The 25966-nt window shown below is 38.7% G+C and overlaps 1 protein-coding gene across 1 annotated transcript in view; it reads left to right on the plus strand.

Annotated features, from left to right (window-relative positions):
• Atf6 (activating transcription factor 6) overlaps nucleotides 1–25966 on the plus strand; it is a 168200-nt gene that overhangs the window by 59860 nt on the left and 82374 nt on the right. Inside the window, exons 12-14 of the mRNA XM_055624367.1 lie at nucleotides 14928–15059; nucleotides 23432–23545; nucleotides 25443–25542. Of these exons, the coding sequence (XP_055480342.1) occupies nucleotides 14928–15059; nucleotides 23432–23545; nucleotides 25443–25542 (346 nt within the window). The remainder of the gene's footprint in view (nucleotides 1–14927; nucleotides 15060–23431; nucleotides 23546–25442; nucleotides 25543–25966) is intronic.

A 25966-nucleotide genomic window follows, 5' to 3' on the forward strand; every position in this document is an offset into this window, starting at 1 on the left:
CATTTCTTTGAATTCAATCATAAAAAAAAATCAGAAAAAGCCCAAAAGAGGAACACTGTACAAAATAACCTGACTCTTCAAAACTGTTGAGGTTGTGGAAGTCAAGGAAAGTCAGAGGATCATTCTGAGAATGGAGGAGAAAATAACAGGGGCAAGTGATGCAGTCCTTGGAGCTGGAGCAGAAAATGGAATTAGCAGGACAGTATGGGTACGAGGACTACAGGGCCGACACTAGAGTAAGATCTATAGCTTCAAATCAGTTTTGCTGCTTGTGCTACTGTTGCTGAAGTGTTGGCATTTGAGGAAGCATTGGAGAAAGTATATGTGAGCCATGCTACAACTTGTGAAACTCTTTGTAAGTCCAAAATTACTTCAAAAGAGAAGTTTAAATTTTGAATTATATCATATACTTCGATCATGTAGGCCCCTTTCCGCCCTTTCACTGATCCTCTTCCTTCCCCTAGTGTCCCTTCGATCATATGTATAACTGAGCTTTTAATTAAACACAAAACCTACAAACAAATAATTGGAGCTATATGTAAGGATAGAAGGCAACAGAGAAAAGGACAGCATCAAAAGAGAAGCTCCATTCATCACATGGAACCAAAAAAACTAAGGAAAAATGGGGAAAGGCAATATTTGAAGACATAAGCAGCTAGAAACATCCCAGAATGGAAGACAGTAATACTCAGGCTTAATAATAACAGGCTTAGGGTAAATCAGTTCACAGGGGTTCTGGGGGGGAATGAACCAGATAAAATGATATTTGTGTATAGATAGCTCCCAATGAGGCCGTAGAATACCCGAAGCAAACAGAAGGTCTTAAGAACAGCCAAGACACAAGCAGGACAGGTTACCGACAAGGTCATCTTTATCAGCGTGGTAACTGACTTCTCAACAATATCAAGGTACTCTAAATCAGTAGAATGCTATCCTAAAGTTTTAAGAGAAAGAATTCAGCCTGGTGTCTCTGACAAAAGCACCTGTTAAATAAGAGTAGTATAGGGCTGCCTGAAGACACAGCTGGGGAGGGCACTATTAGCAGACCTTCATTAAGATTGCTGAAGGACGTGTTTCAGGAAAAAAGAAAATGGCTTCAATAAGGTTTAGATGTAGAATGGTTAGCTAGAAACCAAAAATAAAAGTTGTGAGTGAAGATTTTTTAAAGCTGGCAATATAAAATGGTAACAATGCCTAGTTTGTTAGGTTAAAGCAAATCAAGATGGAAATAATTACTGAATAATTGGGAATGTTAGGATCGAAGTGAAACTACTCAGTTTATTTTGGTTTGTGGAGATAGGTAGAGATACCATATTTAGACTTGTTAAGTTGAACTTTCAAAGTTTGGCTTAAGTAGTAACAACATACAATTGTGGGGATTAGAAACTGGGGGAAGGGGCATGAGTGGCGACGGAGCCCACACAGATTTCTGGGAATCAGACTCCAGAGACCAGACTCAAGGTGCAGATCTCACTTTATTGTTCAGTGTGTAAGCCTTTATACAGCCACAAGCACCAATAACAATCCGTCAGGAGACTTCCTTAAAGAAGGGGGAAGCAGTCACCACACTAGCCTCAGATTCATTTTAGACTTCACTAGTGTGCTAGGAGTCCCTAGTAGATCAGCACAGTGTGCAGTGGGCCAGGACCATTAGAGAGGCTGTGAGGCCTTGCTCGCCATTCCCTAAGGGCCTTCATAAGGCTTATCTTGACACTGCCCACATCCAATTTGACTATTTCATTTCAAAAAGTATTAAGGGAAAGAAACTAGACTATAAAATACATACTGTGATAGAAATAAACGTGGTAAAAATGGAATGATTGTGTATTTGTGTGCGTGTGTGTGTGTGTGTGTGTGTGTGTGTGTGTGTATGCATGCAGATGCCACAGCTCATGTACAGTGGATAGAAGGCAACCCCGGTGTGGGCCTTACCTTCCACCATGTTTGAGGCAGGCTCACTTTGCTTTTGAGTGCTGTGAGCACCAGGCAAGGTGACTCATGAGCTCTGAGATTCTGCTGTCTCTACTGTTCATCTTGCCTTAGTAGTACTGGCACTACAGATGTGGGCTACCATATCTGGCTTTACGTGGCTTCTGGGGATTTGAACTCATGTCCTCACAATTGTCCAGGAAGCACTTTATTCGTTAAGTCGTCTCCCTTGCTCCTGGGCTGCACTTTTGTCTTTAGAGAGCTAATTTGTTAAATAGAGTGGAGAAAAAGCAAAATTAAACATTGTGCTGTTTAAAGGAAGAATAAAGAATCTGTGAGGCAGTTGTCTCCTGTGCCAGTGAGCTCAAGGCTCTTCCTTACTTTTTCTTCTAACAGGTTTAGTGTGTCTGGTTTTATATTGAGGTCTTTGATCCACATGGACTTTAGTTTTGTGCAGGGTGATAAGTGTGGATCTATTTGCAGTTTTCTAAATGTAGATATCCAGTTAGACCAGCACACTGTCTGAAGATGCTGTCTTTTTTTCCATTGTATGATTTTGTGAAAAATCAGGTGTTCATAGTGTATGGGTTTATTTCTGGGTCTTATATTTTATTCCATTGATCCACCAGCCTGTTTCTATGCCAGAACTGTTGTATTTGGCAATTAATATTTACTATTGATGATCCTTTTAGTAAAGCTGCAGTTAATCCTAAACCAGCTGTATACCCAAATCACCACACAGAGACTGGGATTTATTTAATTAACCTAGAACACAATGCTGGGCAATAGTTGTTCCATCCTAAACCTTCAAGCCCGCATAGTTTCCTACCATTCAGATTTAACCCATTATACTTGCTTTTAGTCATATCTTAGGTCCAGTCCATCTCTCCACATCGTCCTCCACATCGTGTGTGTGTGCAGCCTTACCAGGCCACAGAGGAAGATTATGAAAGACAGTCCTGATGAGACTGATAAGCTAGGGTCAAATGGAAGGGGAGGAGGTCTTCCCATATCAGTGGGCTGGGGAAGGAGCATGGGAGGAGATGAGGGAGGGAGGGTGAGATTGGGAGGTGATGAGGGTGGGGGCTACAGCTTGGGATACAAAGTGAATAAATTGTAATAAATAAAAAATTATATTAAATTTTTTTTAAAAAAAATCTGTGAGGCAACAGAAAAGTTCACAGCTACAGGGAAAGAAAAGTCAAACAGTAGCCTAAAGAAACCCAAAGATGCTTTATTAACATCAGACGAACTTGAAGGAGAAAGCATTATTATATGTAGTAAATGTGTAGACCCTCCCTGTTTAAAAGCTTGTCTTCCCCACTCAGAAAGCCTTTGCTCTGAGCAGGAGTCACAGCATATGCGTGGGAAAGAAACTTCTTCCTGGCAGGTTTGGCTGCAGTTGATGAATTCCTTGTATTGTGTTGCCCCTGTCATTTTAAAGGCTACTACAGTCACTTTTTCTGCAAGTGGTAAATTAGTATCTCAAGGAAATTGTAAATATGTTATATTGTTTAAAAGAATCAAGGAGTGTTGGGGAGGGAGGGTTCTTTATCCTCTAATTGTTCTGGGTTAAGTGATATGCCCTGGCTAGATCTGGAACCTTAATTTGAGACCTCAGACATAAAGGAGGCAGAATAAAGTCTGCCAGGAAAGTACCAGCTGGCTACCCTGTGCTTTTGCATGAAATGGCACTTTAAGGGAGAGATAGCCATAGAGCCTGTGTATCAAGTGTGAGTCAGAAAGTGGTTAGAGGCAAATGTCTTCATTCCAGAATTCTCCAAGTTGTCAGCTTTTCGTTGTTTTGCAGGAAGAATTCTAGCTTCTCCTGAGATGAGCTTGTCCCCAAATCTGGTTCCAATTGTTCCCCCTTATTCAATTGTTGAGCACATTTTGCTGTATGATATCACCATTTGGCTGAATGTTAAAAGACACTGTGAAACCTAGATGTAAGAATTCAAACCACCAAGTATAGATGGTTTTGTTCAGCCAGATTCTTAAATGTAATCTAATTCAAGCTCTTGGCTAAAAGTATGTTCCACATTTATCAAAATGATGCATAAGCATCTCACATATAAAAATACATCTAAGTACCAGGTGTTACTGAGTCAGGATTGTAGAGCCAGCACCAGACCCTTTTCTAGATAGTTTAATTCATTCATGATTGTCAAAAATGTCTGTGCAAGGTAATGGCTTGGTTCTGTCCTCTCACAGCCTGTGTAGATGTCAGTCTTTGTTTTAAATGGCTCTGAATTTGTCAGGTGCCGTGCTGGATTTTGAAGGCATGGAAAATCCTGCTGATGGTTTCTCTAGTTGGGGCTTTCACATGAATTGTGCAGAGAGTGCCTCCAAGGAGCATGCCAGCGGCTTTATTACTTATCCCTTAGCCACCTTCTTCCCTAGTTAGAGTGAAATGGGGTGGCTGATGTCAGACACTCTGTTCCCGCTAACTTTCTTCTCTACCTGGAGTATATAGATCCTGGGCGTCACTTTCTAAGCTAAAAGTTGGTAACTTGTGCCATTTTTCTCTCCAAGAGGAGGGACTCAGTGAGAAGCTAGGCCAGGCAGTGTGTAAGCTGAATATGTTGCAATTTTCTCCATTTTACTTATATTCTTAAATTTAAATTTAAATTTGTCCAAGAGAGCCTCAAGTCCCGTTGCAGGGCTTGGTACATGCAGGTATGCTCATGTTTTGTCAACCACAGGTTGTAGACAGTACAGGAAAGTGGCTCAACTTTGTACTGAGTACGGAACTATGGACTAACATGAAACTTGATCTGTGAACATACAGATGTAACTAAGTTATCATTCCTGCCATTTTTGTCACCAGATTTGGGTTATTTAGTCATTTGAGTAAGTATTTTAGGGGTCATTTTTCAAAATTATTATTTTTCTTTTCTTTCTTTCTTCCTCTTTCTTTTTGAGACAAGGTTTCTATGTGTAGCCTTGGCTGTCTGGGAACTCAGTGTGTAGACCAGTCTGGCCTCTGACTCAGAGATCCACCTGCCTCTGGTCCCTCAAGTACCAGGATTACAGGCCTGCGCCTGCAAGCCTGGCTGCAGATTATTCTTAATTGCTAATGTTTACACGAATTATGGTCATTTCTTCATACTTAGACTTTTTGACATTTAGTTTTCAGAGTATAAGCAGCGTTTACATTCTCTCCATTAGTGTATCACCTCTGAATGAGCTACAGTTAGGGAATGTACACAGAGTCAGCATAGTTTATGTGGCTTTCTGTATCAGCCCTTTTACCAGAATTCTCATTAGAGTATCCCTTCCTTCTTTTCTCTCCTTTTAAAATTTTAATTAGAAAATAAGAAATAGAAATAAGGCAGTTGGAAGAAAAGAAAATATATGAAGGTGATGACAATTGATCTTAGAACAATCTAGGTTGGTTATACATTGATACTATTAATGCTTTGCTGGTAAAAGTAGCTAATTTTGTTTTTTGTAATTACTCTTATCAGTTATCAAACCCAGTCCCACCAAAGAGTAACCTGATTACTCCATGAATTACTTCATTTTTTCTCCTCCTGCCATAAGGCAGGTATTATTACAACCATTTTAAAGATGAGGAAACTGAAAACACAGTACTGTGGCTGAGCTGGAGCTCCGTCTTCATCACTAATAAAGCAGAGGCCTCACCGGCAAACAAGCCCTTACAATGAGCCATCAGTACTCTCTCAGTAGCCCTGCCCATTCTCCACAAGCTCAGAATTGGCTGTGAAACAGGAGAGTGTTTGTGTTATGAATTGATTGGTTTGATGTAAGTTTAACAACAAAGTGCCTGTACAGCAGGCACTGAGCCAGAACAACGCTGAGATTTTTGCACTCTTCATCTTGTGTTATATTAAGAGACGATACATTTAACAAATAAAATGGTGAATAAAGTATGGTAGGGTAAATGGTTTTACAAGTGTGTGTGTTGGGGCGGGGCAGGGGTTGTTGGAATGTCACTTTAGTGACCGATGTTTAACAGATGTTTAAGCTGAGTTTTAAAGGAGACAAGGTTAGCTGTCTTGATATTTAGGGAAGAGTGTTGCAAAGGCGTTAGCCATTGCAAGAAGCCTAGTTTGAGGAAGTGTGCTATTCATTTTCAAGGGTAAGGAGATAAGTGTGGCTAAACTTAAGTGAACAGGGTGGGAAAACTAGGAGAAATATCACAGAGGCAAAATGGAAGGGAAGGGTCAGGTAAATATTTGGGCCTTTTATCAAGCTAGAAAAGGGGAACCCTCTAAAGGGTGGAGAGACAGTAATTGGACTTAGATTTTTTAAAGGTCCCTGCAGTTGCTATGTTGTGAACGTTTGAACTGGGCAAGCAGGAACAGCTGTGTCACTGAGTGCTCTGTGGCATCCTCTGGCTTTATAGAATATGTCCACATCCGTCATCTTATGTGACTCTCAGAAGAGCCCTGTGACATATTTGCCTTTTTTCATATTTTATTGTGAGGAATCGGAGGCTTGAAGAGCTTAACCACAGCAGGCATTTGAGTCACATCTTGAATCCAGATCTTCTGCTTTCAGTGTTTGTGCTCTTTCCACTTTTCCACATTAGACCCCAAAGGGCTCCATGATCTTGCTCAGCTGAAAGTAATTCAGTTTTTCATGTGTGGATCTCAGAACAACAGCGGCATATGGTTTGGGGGTGATGAGAAACAGTATTACTTTTACCTGTGGAATTGGCTTCAGTTTAAAATCGATCTACTTGTACCATAAAAAAAAAAAAAAAAAAAAGCAGGTTTGCCAAGGGCATACTTGGATATGAGCCATTTTATGTTCAGCCACTTGGTATGAAGATTGGATATCTGAAGTCTTAAGGATTATGTGGTCTCATGAATAATCTAAAACAGTTGTTGACATTTAGAATTTTATAGATGAAAGAATAAAATAACAGTTCTTGTAATGTGTTTTTCAAACTTTGGAAGAAATTGAAATCATTCATGCTTTATTAATCTATGCTTTTCAGGATCATTGACCCATAACATGAGCAAGGTTTTTTGTGTGTAATGATTATTCTGTGGATTAGAACTATTGTGACTCTTCGGGGATAGTATGTTTCTGATTATAGGGTCATAGATCACAGAGACTCATGTTTTCTTAGTGTTTGCTAGTTTATTTTAAACTCCTAGACAGAACCTGGCTTAACTTAATTATAAAAAGTGTAGTTAGGGAGCTGGAGAGTTGGCTCAGTGGTTAAGAGCACTTTCTGCTCTTGCAGAGGACCCATTTTCAGTTCCCAGTACCCACGTGGCAGCTAACAATTGTCTGTAATTCCAGTTCTCAGGTATCCAGACCCCTCTCTGGCTTCCAAGGGTACTGTCTACACACGGTAAACAGACATACATGCAAGCAAAACATCCAAACAGATGAAACAAAAATAAATCGATTTTTAAAGTTTAGGTAATTGTTTTTTTCAACATTCTGAGGTAGAAAGTCACCAGACACAGAGGCACCTAGCTGCATGTTCTTGCTTTGCCTGACTCACCCTTTTGTGTTCTTGGAAATTTAATTTTTTCCCAATATTACAAAAATACTCAGGCCAAGAATCTAAAAGTTCATATCAACAATAATTTTCTCATACCCTTTTGCATGTTTGGCCACTTCAAGAGCTGCCAAATTCCTCTCGATGTTTGTAATATGACAGTTATTCTTAGACAATCCTAAAATCTGGCAGTGGAATGAAATTCTTTTAAATACTAATCGATACGAGGAAACTATAAATATGAATTTATTCTTGTAGCTAAACTTAAGTTTTTCCCAGTTACTTCAGAGTTCAAGTTATTTTTTAGAAATTTCATTTTAAGAATTAAAATATGCAAATATATATAAAATATGCATAATTGGAAACCAAATAATAACCCCACTCCCCAAAAAGAAAAGAAAACCTAGCAAAGAAAGATGGTTAATCTTTCATTTATTGATTGATTGATTGATTGATTGATTGATTTTTATTTAATATTTTCGAGTCAGCTCTGGCTGTGCTGGAAATCACTCTTTAGACCAGGCTGGCCTTGAAGTCAGAGACCCACCCACCTTTTCCTCCAGAGTGCTGGGACTGAAGGCATTCACCCCCACCACCTGGCTAATGGTAAACTTCTTAATGTGCTTATCCAGCCAGTGGGTGGACAATAAACTCATGGCTTAGCTTATGTAAATCCTAATATTTGCCCCATTGCTGATTCCCTTGCTCTAGGTATTTTGTTGCCTCTGTATAATGCAGTACACTGAATGAGATTTGAGCTCTTTGGTTATAAAGGGTGTATGTCCCCCAAATGGCTGTGGTAATGGCTATAGGCACTTTGCTATTACAGTATCAAAATCATTACCAGCAAAGAAGAAAATGGTAGCTACTTTTGTGTCAATAGCACACTTGTTTTTTAGTAAGTGTAGGCAAGTAGTTGTAGCACAGTTTTGTTATAGATGTAATAGACCAGACTTCTTAAATAAGCTTAAGATATTTGCTGGTGGTATCTGTAGATAGCTGTAAATAGCCACAGATGGTGGCACGAATTGCCAGGTTTTGTGGTGGTGATATAGTGATTGAAGAATGAGGATCAGTAGAGTCTTTAAATCTTCAAAATATTAACAATACTGGACTAATTAACAAAAACAGCCAATAAGCCACAAATTTCCCACTTTTGGCCACATCCTTCTGTGTCCTCTTATTTAACTGCCCCAGTCCTCTGAATTGTCTACTTCAGCTGGATCCACTGTGAAGTACTGACTCGTCTAGGGAAGATGCTGTGAAAAGCGTGAATAGAGGTTCTTTTTTTCTTTTTCTTTTTTGACCATTTTTTCATGTGTTTATTTTTTCTTTTTGTTTATTTAATCACTTTACAGCTTGGTTGTAGCCCCCTTCCTCCTCTCCTCCCAGTCTTACCCTCACATCCCCTCCTCCATTTCCTTGTCCCCTTCTCCTCAGAGAAGGGGAGGACTTCCATGGTACCATCACTTGACTGGCATATCAAGTCACAGTAGGACCAAGAACATCCTCTCCCACTGAGGATAGACAAGGCATCCCAGGTTTGGGAAATGGATCCAAAGGCAGGCAGCAGCATCAGAAATAGCCCCTGCTCCAAATGTTAGGGGACTCACATGAAGAGCAAGCTGAACTTCTGCTACATATGTGTAGGGGGTCTAGTTCATCCCATGAATGTTCTTTGGGTTGGTGGTTCAGTCTCTGTGAGCCCCCGTGGTTTACCGTGTAGGCCTTTTTATGGTGTCCTTGGCCCCTCCAGCTCCTTAGAATTTTTCTTCTTACTTTTCCACAAGCCTCCCGAGCTCTGCCTATCAACTGCCTGTTGGTCTCTGCATCTCTATCCATCAGAACAGTTAGGCTAGGTTCCTATCTGCAAGCATAACAGTATCATTGAATAGTGTCAGGGGTTGGTTCACTACTGTGGGGTGGGTCTCAAGTTGGGCCAGTCATTGGTTGGCTATTCTCTCAATCTCTACCCCATATTTATCCCTATACTTCTTGCAGGCAAGACAGATTTTGGGTTCAAGGTTTTATGGGTAGGCTGGTGTCCCCCTCCCTCCACTGGAAGCCTCACTTGCCTATAGGTGGTGACCCCTTCAGGCTCCATATTCCCTGCTGCTAGGAGTTTCAGCTGGGATCAGCCCTCCCAGGAGCCTCTCCTGTCCCAGAGGTGCCCTACCCCCACCTATTTCTATTCTCAGTCCTCCTTCCTCTCTCCATTCTCCCCACACCTGATCCCCATATCTAGCCCCCTCCTCACCTTCATCTCCCTCTCAATCCCTTCCCTTCATCTGCTTCAGATGTCTGTTTTATTTCTCCTTCTGAGTGAGATTCAAGCATCCTCCTTGTTACTTAGCTTTCTTGGGTTTGTGGATTGTAGTATGGTTATCTTGTACTTAATGGCTAATATCCACATAACTGAGTACATACTATGTGTGTTTCTCTGGTTCTGGGTTACCTCACTCTAGCTATGTCCATTTGCCTGCAAATTGCTTGATATCTTTGTTTTTAATAGCTGAGTAATATTCCATTGTGTAAATGTACATTTTCTTTATCCATTGTTAGGTTGAAGGACATCTACGTTTTTCCAGTTTTTGGCTATTATGAATAAAGCTGCTATGAACATAATTGAACAAATGCCCTTGTATGGTGGAATATCTTTTGGGTATATGCCCAGGAGTGGTATAGCTGGGTCTTAAGGTAGAACTTAAGACCAGTTTTCTGAGAAACCAGCAGATTGATTTCCAAAGTTTTTGTGTAAATTTGCATTCTCAACAGCAATGGAGGAGGGTTCCCCTTTCTCCACATCCTCTCCAGCATGTGCTGTCACTTGAGCCTTTGATCTTAGCCATTCTGATGGATGTAATATGGAATCTCAGAGTAGGTTTAATGTGCATTTCCCTAATGACTAAGGACATTGGACATTTCTTTAAGTGCTCTCTAAAGGCCGAGAAGCACTTAAGGAATGGAGGTTTTTAATCACTGGCTGTCTGGACCAGCTTATTGAAACACTGACATTTAGACAGCTACCCCCAGAGTTCCTTCAGACAACAGTTTGCATTCCTAGCCAGTTATCAGGTGATAGCAACACTATCAGGCCTGATGCCATAACACTATGCCAGGCCTGATGCCTCAGTCTGGAGCCACTGTATTAGAGGAAGGTAATTCTGATATGAGACATGAAGTGTTTTAAGTAATTTTTAGAAGGCAGAGCAGCCACTTTGACTTCTCAGTTTAAAGCATAAGAGCTTTATTAGGGAGACCCCTTATGAGGCTAAAATCCCAACTGAGAGCTAGCAAAGCTAAGGAATTGTTCTAATAATTTGCTTTCCTGGCAGTAGTCATGAATAGTAAACAAGTAACACTAAAGCTTGAAATGAAGATGATTGATTATGCCACCAGACCAGGAAATTCCATTAGCCATTGGAAAGATTACGATGGATATACAGAAGAGCAGAAATTAACCCAAGGACAGTGTGATTTGTTTCTGTTGTATAAATTGTTAGACAAGCTGAGAATGGCGGACAAGGCCATGTGTAGTCTAGCTTTGAATTATGCTCTGTCTGTTCTCTTGAGATAATCCTCCTCCCACTGTATGCTGCTGTGTCCTCCTGCACAGCCTCCCCTTTCTTAAATCATGATGATCTCTTGAGCCACTCTGCTTTGCTCAGATAACTGTTCTGTTTGCATCAGATGCTCTCCTCACTCTCATCCTCCTTGTCCTTTATCAATTTAGGATTACCTCATGGTCCTCTCTGTAGAGATCCAGTGCTCTCGCCTGAAGCATTTTGTGGTGTTCTGCTTAGCCCTGTTATGAGGCTGATCACTCTCTGGTCTATCAGTCATTCAGCCAGCCAATCAATCAAATCAAATCTATCCATCTATACAAAGTAACTTAGTTGTCAACTCCCCCACAAACAAACAAACAAACAAACAAACAAACAAAACGGGGTTTCTCTGTGTAACTTTGGCCTTCTTGTACCGGGCTGGCCTCAAACTCACAGTGATCTGCCTGCCTCTGCTTACCTGAGTGCTGGGATTAGAGGCATGCACCACCACGCCCAGCTGTAACTTAGTTTTTTAATCTCCCCCCCCCCCCCTTGGAGCTTTACCACTGAATACGTCCCTGGATCATAAAAGATATGTAGTACATGGTTATTGGATACAATAATCAGACATTTGGGGAAATGGGATCAACAATATAGTATGAGGATGGAAACCCAGTTTTGAATCTTTTTTTTTTTCAATATTGCAAGTGACCGCTTTATTGGGGTACCATTTGAGCCCCATACCATTGATCTTGTCCAGAGGCTGGACATCCATGTAGAAAGGAGCCTCAGGCCTGTGGCCTATCCCATACAGACCTGTACCTCTCTGGTCCTTCAAAGTCCTTCCCTTTTGAGGGGTCAACCCAGATATACATAGGATCTACATGGCTGTTAGCCAGCTCATTCAATAGAACTCAGAACTCAGGGGAATCCCAAGTGTCCATCAGCCTCTGGTATCCTAAGAGCCTCTATGAGTCTGTAAAGTGGGGCAGTGACTTTGGCCACCACTCTGGGGTTGCTGTGAGGACCCAGGGAGTTGAGGCAGGCCAGTGCTGGATCTGGCAAGCCCAGTTTTGAATCTTAAGGCCTGTGTTAGGCTGCATTAGGCTGGGATGTCTTCTCTGAGTCATTGGAAGATCAGAGCATGTGTCTATCAGACAGGAATGTCTATCAGACAGGGCATTCCCAAAGCATAACAGAGGGGCTGAATAAACAGATTTTGTCAACTTAAAGGGAATGTTCTTAACTTTTTTCTTAGAATATTGTTATAAATAGAATTTTTTACCACAGATGAACAAATTAAAAGGCAAAGATTTTTTTTTTTAGGTCTTAAAAAGAAAACAAGAAATTTTAGTCTTTAGCTTCCTAAAACTCTTACTGTTTAATCCTTCCCTGCTTTCTCTCTGGTCTGTCCTCAGGTTCAGTTTGACATTTCACTAGGTCTCTTCAGTTAGATATTCTCCTAGGCCTCTTCCTCAGGTTCAGTAGGGATGGTTCTAGGCATCTTCCCCAGTGTCTGTTAGACCCATCCCACTAGGACTGTTCCACAGGTTCAGTGTACTAGACCTCTTCTTCAGGTTCAGTTAATCTAGTAGGCCTCTTCACGTACAATAAGGCTTGCGCTGTTTCATGGCTGATCAGGTAAGCAGTCAGCCTGAAATATACAATTGTAAAGACAGTTTATTAGTTTTAGTGAAATTAAGTTTTATCCAGTGATTATAACGTGGTAACATACCTGTTGTATTAGGTTATTAATATTTACTATTGATACATCTTTTAGTAACATTGCGGTTAAGCCTAAACAGCTGTATAACCAAATCACCATACAGAGACTAGGATTTATTTTGTTAACCTAGAACACAATACTGGGCAATAGTTACCCCATCTAAACCTCCAAGCCCGCATAGTTCCTACCATTTAGATTCACCTATTATACTTGCTTTTAGTGATATCTTAGGTTCGATTCATTTCTCCATGTCTTTCCAAGACCTCTCCTCCAGCTTCTGCTCGTGCCACTTCTCCTCCACCTCTGCCTCCCACTCCTTCCTCTCCATTGCTCAACCTTGTGGCTGGTTGTTTTAATTGACAAATTGGAGAACAAATGGTAGCATGTTTACACAAACTTGAGACAGGTGATGCTTAGAATAAACATCACAATGCAATGTCCGGATTGAAACCAGATAGTGGGGTGAGAAATCCCCCCATTTGAATGAACAAGGGTAAATTGTGTACATTCCAAAAGAACATTATACCAACACATACTTTTAAAGAGTTTGCAGAATGTAAAAAAGACAACATGCCATGTGACAATTGCAGGTGGCAGTGATTTCTAGTGGAAAAGAATTGAGAAGATGAAAGAATAAGACATCAGAAAAGGATTCTAGAGAAAAATATCTGCCTCTTTTCATCCAATGTGTTCATCCATATTTGAGATAAACTACTGTATCTTTCAAAGGCTTTTACTTTTAGACCTTTGGAGCCTTAAGCGTCCTTTTTTTATGAGCCATACTTTCCACTTCCACTTAATTCTCTAAATCTTTGATGCTTCCCCAGAGAAAAATTCCCTTGTGTTGAATCTGGATTGTGACTAGTATAAATTATGTGTGTAGCTTTATAAAACAAAACATGTATTCAAAATTATATTGATAAGCTAGATTTCAAAGCACATGATTAATGAGTTTGAACTATTATACTTCTCACACTATTTTCTGTGTCTGACTGCCCAGTTGCCTCACTATGTTTGCATGTGTGTATGCATGCGTGCATGATCTATCTAATCTGTGTTATTATTTCCCCTCAAATACTTATGCTTATCACACTGGTGAGTGAAAATATTAGGGAATGTTGAAAGAAGTAAATACAAACTTTTACATATAAGTGAAATAGACTATTTACAAATATTTTTGCTTAACTTTATTTGATTCCTCTAGCATTGTGTCAAGGCTAATAATGTATTTGACTATCAAAAGAAAACAGTTCCTGTTTCATTTGAAGTATTTGCTGATTGAAAACATCAGTTTGCCACACTGGGGTGGATTTTCTACCTTAGTTATCTGAGTTTAAAGTTTATTTATATGTATTTTCGTACATTTCTACTCATATATGTTAGTTTTCTGTTACTGCAATAAATACCTGAAATAAATCAACTTAAGAAGCAGAAGGGTGCCAGGCGTGATGGCACATGCCGGTGATTCCAGCACTCAGGGAGGTATAGGCAGGTGGACCACTGTGAGTTCGAGGCCAGCCTAGTCTACAAAAGCGAGTCCAGGACAGCCAAGGCTACACAGAGAAACCCTGTCTCAAACCCCCCCCCCCAAAAAAAAAAAATAAAGAAAGAAAGAAGAAGAAGCAGCAGAAAGGTTTATTTGGCTCTTGATTTCAGAGTGTTAGTCAGTGGTTACTGGCTTAGTTGCTTTGGGCTTGTAGTGGCACAGTACATTATCAGGAAATGTTATGTGGAAGAAGTCTACTTACCTCACCATTATTGGGAAGTGAAAGAGAGAGGCATAGGAAGGCCTAAGATCCCAGTATTGCCTTCAACAACATGACCCAGTGTTCTGACTTCATTCGCTAAGCTCTCCCTGGTAAAGGGTTCCACCATCTTCCAATGGACCCAGGCCTTCAGCAGAGAAGTCTTTGCGAAGCATTTGAATATAACCTGGAACAATTTATATAATGTATAGGGGTTTGAAACACTAGTAAGGCACTGCTTTTGTTTAATCAAGTTTATAAATATGGGCTTTTCTACTTATAACAATTATTTTAAAATTGTTGGTTGTGTACAGGATGCCAGGCCTTCAGAGTACTTAAGGACATCAGTGTTTTGACTTGTTTCTAGGCCTTGATTTTTTGTTCTATGTACAGATCCACAAGGCAAATTTTTCTTGCTTTCTAGCTACATGTAGCATACATGTGTGCCATTTTAATTTTTACTGCTGCCTCATTTGTTGGCTTTGTTTGGTTTTCAGCATGCTAGAGCAAGATTCCAGGAGAGTGAAACCCAGTGTAAATCCAGCAAGTCAAAGGAGGCATCTTTTGGAATTTTCGACTAAAGAAGTTCAAGACACATCAGATGCTATCAACCAGAAAAACAGCTACAGGTGAGACAGCAGCCTGTTGCCTTACTGATTCAATGAACTGGAGAAGTCTTACCTATAAATTGGTCATGTAATAGTGATGCTATCAATTTGTTTTATTTTTAAGATCAATTTTAATAATAATTCTATTTTAAAGTAGTTCCCAGTTTTGAGATGTGATTATTTAATCAGTTTGTCTGTATCAACACACATATACATTGAAATATATCTACTATCTTTAGTTTTTCACTGTTAGAATGGTTTAGTACATTTATCTAATGTTTATAGCAATTGATAAGTATGGCAGAATGATATGGTTAATCCTATTTGTAGTCAGTAAGTAAAATTATTTATTATTTGTTGTTTTCTGGTTTTTTCCTCTTTATAATTTAACAGATACCTTGACAAATTTCCACTTTGCTTAATAATAAAGCAAAAGGTGTACATAAAAACATAATTTTCATAGTCTGTTAACTAGGAGAAGGTACAGTGAATAATTTTTAGAACTATATCCTTTTTTTTTTGGTAATCATTGCTCTATGTGTTTTGAGATTCTTGTCAGAGGCAAATAAACCTAGAATCTTGAGCGGAGAGGTCACAGCGTGGTAGCCATTGTTCTGCAGTGAAGTGCTTGAAAGTTACTGAAGACTTGGTTGCCCTGGACTGTCTGCAGCCTTACTCAGCAAGGGCACAGAGGATCGTCCATCCTGGACTTTTCCTTTTGAGGTTGAATAAAGAGCCAAGGATCTTGTGGCAGGCAGTGTTGTAATGTAGCATAGCAGGTGACAGATACCATGATACTAGAAAGCATTAGATGCTTTTTTTCTGCTAATTTGTTTTTTACATGTTAGAATTTGTCACATTTCTGAAATGCTGACATTGGTGATAGAGTGTCTCTAAATTTGTTGTTTATTAGTTTTCTTAATTTTTCCAAAATTTGCTCAGGTTTTCCCTCCATAGTTTAGAATTTTGAGTTCTATGGTTTTCTAGAGGTGATCTTTCAAAATTTCTGTTTTAAGTTTAATAGTCTTTGGACTTATAGCTAATTGCTAAAAGTAAGATAAATTATTGATTTGGTGCTTGAAGCCACACTTTGTTTAGGTAACCTTTATGGGAATATCACTTATTCTAAGATAACAATAAATAGAAGCCTTTCTGTATTTTCTCATATTAGCATGCGGTACAATGCTGACTGTTGGAAAGTGTAGTGGTGGGCTCATCCACGCTCACTGTAGAGATCTGGGCAACTTTCAGGGTGAACTTTATCACCTTGAAAAGAGTACTTGAAAGATGTAAACCATCTCTGTTTCTCCTACCCAGAATCACCACTGGCTGTGTGTATCCGATAAAAGAGAGTATAGATTCTTAGGGACATGCAGGTCTCTTAAAATACTTCAGAAGGTTATTGTAGAACATTTTAAGAAAATTAAACAAATATTAGTTAGTTGGTTTGAAGTTCTTTTCATTATCATTATTTATTGTTATTATCATTGGCATCAGTATTTTTTAATACAAAGTACTAAAAAAAATTAGTGAAACATTTGAAAACACCAAGTATGAATTTTTCTCAACTGAATTTTAGATGTTTATATGTGCTTTCAGGACACCTGTATATATATTTTTCCTTTGAAAATAAATGAAATTAAAATTTTAAACTGCTAGTATTTTGCTAGTTTCCTGTCTTTTAAAAGTATTTAAAAATTTTAACTGACATACAGTAATTGTTCATATTGATGAACTACACTGTGTGTCATTTAGATGTTTATAATATATAATGATTGAACCCAGAGTAATTGGCGTATTCATCATCTGAGATAGATATGCATTCGTTCTTTGTGTTGAGAACATTCACATTCTTCTTACTAGATGTGCTGAAATATTTGAAGCATTGTGGTCAACCATAGTTAATATGCAGCGCTGCAGAACGCTTAATTAAAGTGATCCCACTGACACACTCTTTCATGTCGCTCTCTCCCCCATACCTTCTTAGACTCTGATATACATGATTGTATTTTGTACTTCTGTGATAGCAGATTTTTAGCTTGCATATATGAGAGAAAATGTGGTATGTGTGTGTGTGCATGCGCATGTGTATGCATGCATGCATGCATGTGTGTGTGTGTGTGTGTGTGTGTGTGTGTGTGCCTTAATGCATTGTCTTGTAATTCTATATGTTGATGAAACTGGTAGCATTGCAGTCATTTTTATGAATGAATGTTATTCCAGTATCTGTGTTTTCTTTATTCATCCATCAGTGGACGTGTAGGTCAATTTCCATATCTTAGCTATTGTGAATAGTACTGCAGTAAACATGAGCATGCAGACAGATTTCATTTTGACATGAATTTTGACATGAATTTCTTTGAAATGAAGTAGCTGTGTTTCTAGCTGTCTGAGGACTTTGTGTGCCCTTCTCACAATGGCTACCCTCGGTTTCATTCCCACCAGCAGTATATGAACAGTCTCATTCCTCATACTATTCCTCATGCCATTGCTTGTTTTATGAGGCTATCTGTTCTAATTAATGTGAAATGGCATCTCTTGCAGGGCTTAATTTGCATTTCCATGACTGGGGATGGTTGAACAGTTTTGTTTATGTACTTTTATATATATATCTTGAAAGGTAGTACTTCAGATCATTCACCCATTTTAAAAACCAGATTGTTGAAATTTTTGGTTGTTGAGTTGAGTTTCTTTCGTTTGTTTCATTTTGAGACACAGTTTTGTTATATAGCCCAGGTTAGCCTGTAACTTGCTGTAGCCCAGCCTGGCCTATAATCCTGTGTCTGCCTCTTGGGTTTTAAGACGACAGTCATGAGCCACTATGGATATTTGAGTTCTCATATATTTCTTAATGAGTCACTAATTTACTGGTGTTTTTTCTTATTCATGTTCTTCACTTTGTTATTTTGTTTGCTTTACAAAAGCTTTTTAATTTGATATAATCTCATTTACGTTTTGCTTTTGTTGTCATTGTTTTTGAAGTCATAAAAAAAAATCTTTGCTCAGATCAATATCTTGAAGCATGTCCTCAGGTTTTTGTTTTCATCCTTTTTGTAAGTAAGTCTTTGGTCTGTTTTTTAGTTTAGTGTTTGCATGTGCGTATGTGCGTGTGTATATGTGCGTGTGTGTTTGTGTGTGTATGTAAGTGTGTGTGTTTAGTAATAGAAGTGTAGTTTCTTTTTTCTGCACATGGTTATCGCTTTCTCTGATACCATTTGTTGAAAAGACTTTTCTCTGACATATGTTTTAGCTGCCTTTGTAAAAGTTTAATTTGCTATGAATATATGAGTTTTTTTCTGGGTTTCCCTGTTCTGTTCCAATGATTTATTTATTTTCCCCTCATACCATGCTATTTTGGTTACCATAACATTGATTTTTTTTTTTTTTTTAAATAGAATCTCACGTGGTCTCTGATGATCTCAAACTCACTGTATAGCTGTGGCAGGTCTGAAGCTCAGTATATAGCTGAAACCAACCTTGAAATTCTGATCCCAGATGCTGGGATATGAGCCACCATGCCTGACTCTTTTCCTATGCTTGTTGCCTGTGATTGCTTTAGCTATTTGGAGTCTTTTGTAGTTCTGTACAAGTTATAGGAGTATATATTTTTTATATCTATGCCAAGTGTTATTTGTACTTTGATAGAGGGCTGGTGAGATAGCTCAGCTGATAAAGTACTTACTTTGTTTTGATAAGAATTACAGGGGACCTGTAGACCATTTTGGTAGTATGAATATTTTATACACTTTGGGTAGTATGAATATTTTAACAACATTAATTATACTGTTCATACTGTTCATGAACATGGGATGTCTTTCCATGAATTCCTTCACCATGTTCCTTATAAATTTTATTACAGAGATTATTCATTTTCTTGACTAAATTTATTCTTTGATACCTACAAATTTTGTTTATATGTTTATTTGTTTTAACTGCTGTGAATAGGTTACTTTATTTAATTCTCAAAAGCTAGTCTTGTGGTGGTGAGGATCAAACCAAGGACCTCATGCAAGCAAGGCCATCATGCTGTCATTGAACTATACTTTCCAACCCAAAGCTGCTAATGCTATATTCTCCATGCTTACTGAGTATGATTATCAGTTTAAATTGGTTTTTGTGGAGTCAATTTTTCTTTCTAGAAAATTATGTTGTCTGAGAACAGGGATTGTTTAACCTCTTTTTTTTTTTTTTTAAACATTTGAATGCTCTTTCTTGTTTTGTCTTGCTTTTAGCCCTAAGTCTTCCAGTACTATATGAAATAAACAATTAGTGAAAGTAGAAATCTTTGTCTTGCTCCTGAGCTTAGAGGAAAACATTTCAGCTTTTTGTTGTTGTTGTTGTTCAGAATGATGTTGGCTGTGGTCTGTCATATAGGAATTTTGCAGTGTTGAGATAATTTCCTTTTATACCTAATTTTCTTTTCTTTGTTTCTTTAGGATAAGATGTTGAGTTTTACTGAATGTTTTTTCTTCATCTTTTGAGACAATCATAAAGATACTGTTTTCCATTCTGCTGACACACTGTGTTATATTTATTGATTTGCATTGATTTGCATCCTTGCATTTCTGTAATAAATCCTACTTGACCATGATATATAGCCTTTTTATATGTTGGCTTTGAGTTGCTAGTACTTACTTTGTTGAGAATTTTAATAGCTATAATCATCAGAGATTTGAGTCTGTGGATCCCTTTTTTTAATTGTGGTCTAGTCTGGTCTTGGTATCAGGGTAGAACAACTTTGGAAGAGTTTTCTTTCTTTCAGTTCTTTGAACTAGTTTGAGACAAATTTGCATTAGTTTTGTTTTGTTTGTGTTTTGAAAGAGTCTGTCTGATTAAGTTACCAGGCTAGCATCAGTGTCAACTTAACAATATTCTCAGCTTTTGGGGGAGCTGGCGTGGCAACAGGTGCCCCCACATCTGGCTTACATTACCTTTTCTTGTGCAGCTTGGTAAAATGCTGCAGTGAAACTGTCTAGCCCTGGGCTTGTGTTCTTTCTGGGGTGAGAATGGAGATATTTTATAACAAATTCAGTCTTCTTACTTGCTATTACCCTGTTCAAGTTTTCTATATCACCTCTAGTTCTAAATGCCCCATTTTTGTTTCAGTTTATGAGAGTTGTGGTTCAAATAACAAAAGGCTAGATTATAATCCTATCGTTTAAATGTTAATATTTGTTTGTCATTAGCATATTACCACTAGCAAATCGTAGTTGCATAGATTTAATGGTATATATATATATATATATATATATATATATATATATATATATATAATTTCTATGTATTTTTAATAGTATAAATTATCAGGTAGGTGCAGTGGGGCACACCTGTAATCTCAGCACTTGGGGAGGCAGAGGCAGGTGGATCTCTGTGAGTTCAAGGCCAGCTTGGTCTGCAAAGCCAGTCCAGGACAGCCAGGGCTCCACAAAGAAACCCTGTCTTTGGGGAAAAAAATATAATTTATCAGCCAAATTGGAACACTTTATGAAAGCATATTAGTAATATAGTGAGAGCTAGTAATAATTATTGCCTCAGGACATAGGACATCAGTTGTCTATGTAGTAAATATATCATTGTTGTCCTCTAGTAAACGGGAACAGGTGGTTTCCATTGACGGCTTCAACCACAACTTGTCTTTAGTCTGGGAATTCTCATTAACTCTAGCTCCCTAGCATTGCACTTTCCTTTAGTGATTTATTTGCTGAAATTTCTTTTATTTGTATAGAATGATTTGCAAACAGCCTTAAACTCTGACTGTCTTTGGGTTAGTGAGGGTCTGATTGTCTCCAGATTGCATGCTGGCTTGGTCTCCCCTTCCTTTCTCCCTTTTAACACTGTCCAACCTGCCCTTGTGTTTCTCCTATCAGTTTTTTTTTTTTCATCTCAATTTTTTCTTTATGTTTTGGCTGTTAGAACAAAGTTAGCCAGCACAGATGTGCAGAAATCATTACTAGAGTTTATCATATGGAAAGAAAATTACAGATCAGAAATACAGTTTTGAAAGCAATTTGGATTTTGCTCATGTGCTACAGAGTTTTTGTCTTTGTTAAGTATGCAGGTGTGATTTTCAAATTATGTATGTGACAGGTGTGTGGGTGTGTGTGTGTGTGTGTGTGTGTGTGTGCTCCTGTTGTAGCAGCAGCTTCTTAAATACATTCAGAATGGTATTGCATTTACCAGGCACTGTTAACTCTCAATTCTAGGCTGATATCTTTTTTGTGTGTGCAGTCAGTACCATGGTTTTGCTTTATTCCAAACATCTGTAACTCGTAATTGCCAGAGGAGAGACCATGAAGAGCCTTCTAAGTGAGCTGAGCAGAGCAGGGATGTCATGAAGCTTCAGCTTCTACTTCTGTCCCTCATGTGTGCACACTCTGAAATCAGTTCTTCTATTCTGAAGGTAGTTTTCTATTCTGCTAGGTGGTGCTTTCATTGTGGCCAAATCAAATAGTAACCCATGTGCTCATCTTGAACTTTCTAAAAGATTTGGCTAAATGAGTCACTCCTAAAAGACTTTTCCTGTTGCATTGTTATAATTTTTAGCCTTTCTTTCTTTCTTTTTCTTTTTTTTTCCTTCCTTCCTTCCTTCCTTCCTTCCTTCCTTCCTTCCTTTTCTTTTCTTTTTTTTTTTTTAACTGACTGTTGCTTTGTAGTCTTTTATGTTTGTTCTGTGGTGTTAGGGACTTAATGTAGGGTTTTATATAGGCAAGTGCTCTACCACTATTTCTCCAGCCCCTGCTTAATTGAGACAAAGTTTTTGCTCTGTAGTACAGGTAGGCTTTGGACTTCTGAGCCTCCTACCTTCACTTCCCATGTGCAAGAGTATCATGCTCACTCACTCAGTCTTCCCTCTTTCCTTTCTGATTTTCTTTGTAGGTTTCTTTGTCCAAATCCCAAGCTTTAAAGCTGTGGGCTTTGTTTTCATTCTGCTAACATGACTCATCTGTACTGTAGACTCCATATGTATGGATGGGTGATTCTCAAATTCCTGTTTTCAGGTCAGACTTATTGTCACATACTCATATATCCATTACCATGTGCACAGTACAGTGAATCTGTTCCTTTCCTTATTTAACTAATACTTGTTTTGGGGATGATTTCAAAGTGTAAGGATAAATTGGAGTATCTCACTTCTCTATAGTAACTTCTCTTTTATTCAGCAAGTCCCAATTATGGCCTGGTGTCTGTATTTCCAGCCTCTTATGTCTGTTACATTTGCACACCGCTCTTCAGAAGTCGTCTGTGTTTCTTGAATCTGTTTTCTTTTTCTCACTTGCTTTTGTCTAGTATGCTCATCCCCTAGTTTCTATGCAGCTGGTTTCTTTTTGTCATTTAGGGCTTGACATAATACTATCTGTTTCTTAGGATATTTTATGTGAAGTAGATACTGCCGTGATGTGCTATTTGAGTCCTGTGTTTCTTTTACAACAATTAGCACAGTGTGGCTGTATTTTATGCATTTTTCTTGTGTTTGATATGTCTTCCCTGCTAGGTCTTTGAGAATAGAGACTTCTGTCTTGGATTACCCAGCACATAGGTGGTATCCAGCAAATACTGAATGAATAAATAAAAAGTGTGAATCTTACCATGTTCAAGTTTGTGTGTTTATTTTTTTAGCATATTTAATTTATAAATTTAGAGCATCTTATATAAAAAATTCAAACAAATTTAAGATTTCTTAGTGAGATAGATTAAAATAATGGGCCCAGGTGTGATTCTAATTTTCAACTCAGGCTTTGTTTTTTATCATACTCTAGGTATGAATTCATGTGATATAAAGTAGTATGATAGTTACAAAAGTATACTTTTTAGGTTAATGGCGTAACTAGTTATTGTCATTTAATGTTTTATTATGAGTCACTAATAAAACTGTGGATACAGTTCTAAAATTTTTATTGTTTTTCAACTTTGTTACTTTTTTCCTGCCAAATATTTTTTGTCATACTCTATTATCCCACTTCAAACAAACTTGTTTTAGGGAGACCATTTAGGTTTTTTGTTGTTGTTGTTTTAATATCACAAAACTTTAGGCCTTGTCATACAATAATGTTTTTTTTTTCTATCAACTGATAGCTCTTTCCTTTAATTTCTCTCATTACTGCGTCACCTCCTGTATGCCAGCAATACTAGAGTTCATTAAATTTACCAAAGACATAGACCACGTGCTGCCCAGTAAATAGTAGCTAAGCAAATGTGAATCACTCTGCCATCTCCTTGAAACTCACAAAGTGACAGTTCTACCATATGGTTTATACTGTATATTTTTCATTACCTTCCTTTCAATCTTGCAGCATGTTCAATTTGTATATGTTTATTTTAATGAAAAATTAATACTAGTAAACTTTACAAAATTTATGATGCAAGGCAACACTTTTACTGTGTGTTTGTTTCAGATATGATCATTCTGTTTCCAACGACAAAGCCTTAATGGTGCTAAGTGAGGAACCGTTGCTTTACATTCCTCCACCTCCATGTCAGCCCCTGATCAATACGACAGAGTCTCTCAGGTGAGGGCATGGATTGTTGCAGAAACACCCACATGGCCTCCTATAGTGAGCTTCAGGACTTAGAAGAACATTTCTTCAGACTTACTGCGAGGCCAAGAGGTTCTGAATTACCTGTTGGATAACTGTAAGCCTGTCAGTTGATCAGGTAGAGATGGTGATGGGTCCATTTAATGTGATGACTGCCTGTTTAGGTATATCTTATTATCTGATGCCTTCTCAGACAGTTAGGAGCAGCGCTACCTCAAGATCCAGCTGTACCACTCCTAGGCATAGATCCAAAAGAGGCTCAATTATACAACAAGGACATTTGCTCAACCATGTTCGTAGCAGCTTTATTCGTAATAGCGAGAACCTGGAAACAACCCAGATGTCCCTCAACAGAGGAATGGATACAGAAATTGTGGTACATTTACACAATGGAATACTACTCAGCAAGTAAAAACAAGGAAATCATGAAATTTGCAGGCAAATGATGGGATTTAAAAAAGATCATCCTGAGTGAGATATCCCAGAAGCAGAAAGACATACATGTATATACTCACTTTTAAGTGGATGTTAGACATGTAATATAGGATAAACATACTAAAATCTGTACACCTAAAAAAGCTAAGCAAGAAGGAGGACTCTGGGTAAGATGCTCAATCCTCACTCAGAAAGGCAAACTGGATACATATCGGAAGAGGGAGAAAACAGGGAACAGGACAGGAGCCTAACACAGAGGGCCTCTGAAAGACTCTACCCAGCAGGGTATCAAAGCAGATGCTGAGATTCATAGCCAAACTTTGGGCAGAGTGCAAGGAATCTTATGAAAGAAGGGGGAGATAGTAAGACCTGGAGGGGACAGGAGCTCCACAAGGACAGCAACAGAACCAAAAAATCTGGACCCAGGATTCTTTTCTGAGACTGATACTCCAACCAAGGACCATTCATGGAGATAACCTAGAATCCCTGCACAGATGTAGCCCATGGCAGCTCAATCTCCAAGTGGGTTCCCTAGTAATGGGAACACAGGTTGTCTCTGCATGAACTCGTGGGCTGGCACTTTGATCACCTCCCCTTGAATGGGGAGCAGCCTTGCCAGGCTACAGCCAGTCCTGATGAGACCTGATAGGGGATATCCTCCTCCCTTTCCCTCTGACCCTAGCCTATCAGTAGACTGATAGGGGCATGGGAGGAGATGAGAGAGGGAGGGTGAGATTGGGAGGGGATGAGGGAGGAGGCTATAGCTGGGATACAAAGTGAATAAACTGTAATTTATAAAAATAAATAAATTTTAAAAAAAGACCAAGCTATATTAATCCTGGGCATATATCTGAAAGATGTTCCACTATGCAACAAGGACATTTGCTCAACTATGAAACAAAAACAAAAACTAAAGGATGAAGTGAGTGTTAAAATTCAGGGTAAGGCTAGACGCTTTTGTTCTGGACAAACTTCCCCTTATTTCTTTGAATTTCCTATTCATGATTGAGGAGGTTTTCTTAGAACAATTCATGTTTTATTTAAAACAATATTAATGGGCTAGAGAGATGGTTCAGTGCTTAAGAGTACTAGCTGCTCTTGTAGACGATCCAGGTTCAATTTCTAGCACCCAAATACCAGCACACAACTCTATAATTCCAGTATCAAGGGATCTGATGCCTTTTTCTGGCTCCATAGACTACACGCACATGGTGCAGTGCAGGCATACATGCAGGTAGAACTCCTATGCACATTAAATGAAAATAATTTCAAAAACAATATTACATGTCTTTTTTTTTTTAAATAAAAAAGCATTGTTGAGTAGTCAGGTATGTTGGGGTGTTCTCCGGGTTCTACAGAATGATTAAATTAATTTCCAACAAAAGAGTAAAGCGGTTAACTTCTATTAAACATATTTGATTAATCTGTTTTATAGATTGAATCATGAACTTCGAGGCTGGGTTCATAGACATGAAGTGGAAAGGACCAAATCAAGAAGAATGACAAACAACCAACAGAAAACCCGTATTCTTCAGGTTTGTGTTTGAAGAAATAGCAGTGCAGTTGCTGAGAATCTTCTCCCAGTTGAGTTGCTTTCTTCCCTGAGAGATTTTGGAACTTAAGCCTATTGATCTCTCCCTGTGGCTGCTTCAGACGTGGCAGCCATTGCCACTGAAACTCTGTCCAGCTTCTGTAGCCCTTAGTTCAGGTCTTACAGCACTGGCGTGTCCTCCTCAGCTCAGGCACGGTGCTGCTTCCTGAGCTTCCTCATTCTGTCTGTCTCCTTTTCTCTCCCTCCCTCTCCCTTCCCCTCCTTCCCTTCCTTCATCCCCTCTCGGAACAAGCAATATAATAAGTAATAGTGGTTCTTTTCCCTTTCTTAGAGCTTTTCAAAGAGGATATTTAAAGCATGTGACAGAGTGTAAGGAAGCACATGCCATGGAGGCACTTCTGGACTTA

Source organism: Psammomys obesus, unplaced genomic scaffold (assembly GCF_907164565.1).
Source record: "Psammomys obesus unplaced genomic scaffold, mPsaObe1.curated_primary_1811, whole genome shotgun sequence".
NCBI classification, from domain to species: domain Eukaryota; kingdom Metazoa; phylum Chordata; class Mammalia; order Rodentia; family Muridae; genus Psammomys; species Psammomys obesus.